Source organism: Humulus lupulus, chromosome 2, assembly GCF_963169125.1.
Source record: "Humulus lupulus chromosome 2, drHumLupu1.1, whole genome shotgun sequence".
NCBI lineage: Eukaryota > Viridiplantae > Streptophyta > Magnoliopsida > Rosales > Cannabaceae > Humulus > Humulus lupulus.
Window position 1 is genome coordinate 185,597,959 of NC_084794.1, and position 2,208 is coordinate 185,600,166.

The 2,208-nt window shown below is 38.9% G+C and overlaps 1 protein-coding gene across 1 annotated transcript; it reads right to left on the reverse strand.

Annotated features, from left to right (window-relative positions):
• Positions 1–238: 238 nt before the first annotated feature.
• Positions 239–1,902, reverse strand: LOC133815004 (uncharacterized). The gene is made up of 2 exons (XM_062247899.1): positions 1,800–1,902; positions 239–1,455 (listed from the first exon to the last, which is right to left on the reverse strand). Exons 1-2 carry the CDS (start codon positions 1,900–1,902, stop codon positions 239–241), a joined length of 1,320 nt encoding a protein of 439 aa, XP_062103883.1.
• Between the last annotated feature and the right edge of the window lie 306 nt (positions 1,903–2,208).

Genomic DNA, 2,208 nt, shown 5'->3' on the forward strand with positions numbered 1-2,208 from the left:
CCCACTTGCTATCTGAAATAGGGTAAATCACACCCACATTTAAGAGCTTCGGTATCTCCTTTTTAACTACTTCCATCATAGGTGGATTTAACCTTTATTGAGCTTCTTTAGAAGGCTTAGACCCTTCTTTAAGGAGAATATGGTACATACACATAGTTGGGCTTATTCCCTTGATATCTGCTATGGTCCACCCTATGGTTGTTTTGGATTCCCGAAGTACCCTTATCAAACGATCCTCCTATACTTGGGTAAGGTGTGTGGTGATAATGACCGGTAATGTCTCTTTCTCACCCAAGTAAACATATTTGAGATGCTCCAGTAGTGGTTTTAATTCAAGCTTTGGTGGTGATTTAACAGATGGTTGAAGTTGCTCATGAGAAATAGGCAACTCTAAGAACGGTACCTCTTTAGAAACCTCTCCACCACTATTAAGTGCAGCCACTGTCTCCTTTACTTCAGTAGTGACATCTTCCTTCTTCAAGTCTATTGGTTCCCTCAAAACAACATCTAACTTATCATCTCCATGTAAATCAAGAATTCTTTGCAACAATGAGTCTAGAATATCAATTGAAGAAACTGAATGAACATCACTTGGATACCTCATAGCCTCAAAAATATTAAAACGAATCACTTTACCATCAAACTCCATTGTCAAAGTTCCCTCATGAACATCTATCTCAGCTCTATCTGTCTTTAAAAATGGCCTTCCTAATAAAACTAGTGTATAGAATGGAACTGAGTCATCTTCCATATCAAGAATGTAGAAGTCTGCTAGAAATACTAATTCATTTACTTTAACAAATACATCCTCTACTACTCCCCTTGGATAGGCATTAGAACGATCCACTAATTGAATGATCACCCCCGTTTCTTCAAGTGGTCCCAAATTCAAAGAGGTGTAAATAGAGTAAGGCATTACATTGATTGAAGCACCCAAATCTAACATACATCTTTCAATCCTTTTATTGCCAATAGTGCAAGGAATAGTGAAGGTGGCAGGATCCTTACACTTTGGTGGACGTTTCTTTTGAAGTACCGCCGAAACATTTTCCCCCACACTCACCTTTTCATCCCCCTTTAGCTCCTTCTTATTGGTGCATAAATCCTTTAAAAACTTTGCATAACGAGGTACTTGTTTAATGACATCAAGTAAAGGAATGTTTACCTCAACCTTGCAAAAAGTCTCTAGTATTTCTTGTTCAACTTCATATTTCTTTATCTTTCTTAAACGACTAGGAAATGGAGGAGTAGTGACATAAGTGGTAATAGTTGGTTTAGGTTTGGGTGTTGTGGTTGGGGTTTCATCTTTGTCTTTTTGGGCGGATTGGGTAGGAGGCAATGGCGAATTGTTTGAACTTGATGGAATAGTAGGTGGATCATAAGTCTTGCCATCTCTTAATGTGATGGCATTAACATTTTTCCTTGGATTCCTAACAGGTTGTGAAGCTAACTTTCCTTAATTTTGTGGCTCACTTTGACTTAATGAAGTGGCTATTTGACCCATAGTGTTCTCTAAATTTTTACGGACACTTGAGCGCTTTGAAGATTTACTTGAGTCTGTATATTGGAGGCCACTAACATTTTTAGCATATCCGTCATTGATGGATCTTGAGCTTGTAAGATAGGGGGTTGTTGAGGATGAGGTGCCTAGGCTTGTTGAGGCCTTTATTGGTAAGGAAACTCTGGTGGTCTAGTAGGTATAGTTTATTGTTGATTCCCATATCGAAGAATATGATGTTCCTTCAACCTTAGTTAACATGGTCTCACTTGCTGACATAAAGCCATTTGTTGAACCATACTAGTTAACTGCGCAAGCTGCTGCTCTACTTTAGAGTTTGTCTCATTTATTCCCTTAACTGAAACTTCACGATGAACTCCAAACTGTTGGGAGTTGGCTGCCATATTAGAAATTAAACTCCTAGTTGTAGCAAGGAATCTTGTCCACCAGTGCTCCCCCACTTGCTGCATCAATCATGCTCCTGTCCAATGGAAATAGTCCTTCATAAAAGTATTGGATCAGGAGTTTTTCACTTATTTGGTGGTGGGGGCAGCTAGCACATAGCCCCTTAAATCTCTTTGAATACTCATATAATGACTCCCCAGTCTGTTGGCAAATGCCACATATTTCCTTCCTTATACTACCAACCTTAGATGTTGGGAAGTAACACTCCAAGAACATTGTCTTCATTTTATTCTAGGTATTAACAG

Bases quoted from the DNA above. Each gene is read 5' to 3' on its own strand.
- LOC133815004 (XM_062247899.1), bottom strand. From the start codon at position 1,902: ATGGCAGCCAACTCCCAACAGTTTGGAGTTCATCGTGAAGTTTCAGTT. The intron at 1,456-1,799 runs GTATGGTTCAAC...CACAAAATTAAG, and splicing joins GCAGCTTGCGCAGTTAACTA to GAAAGTTAGCTTCACAACCT.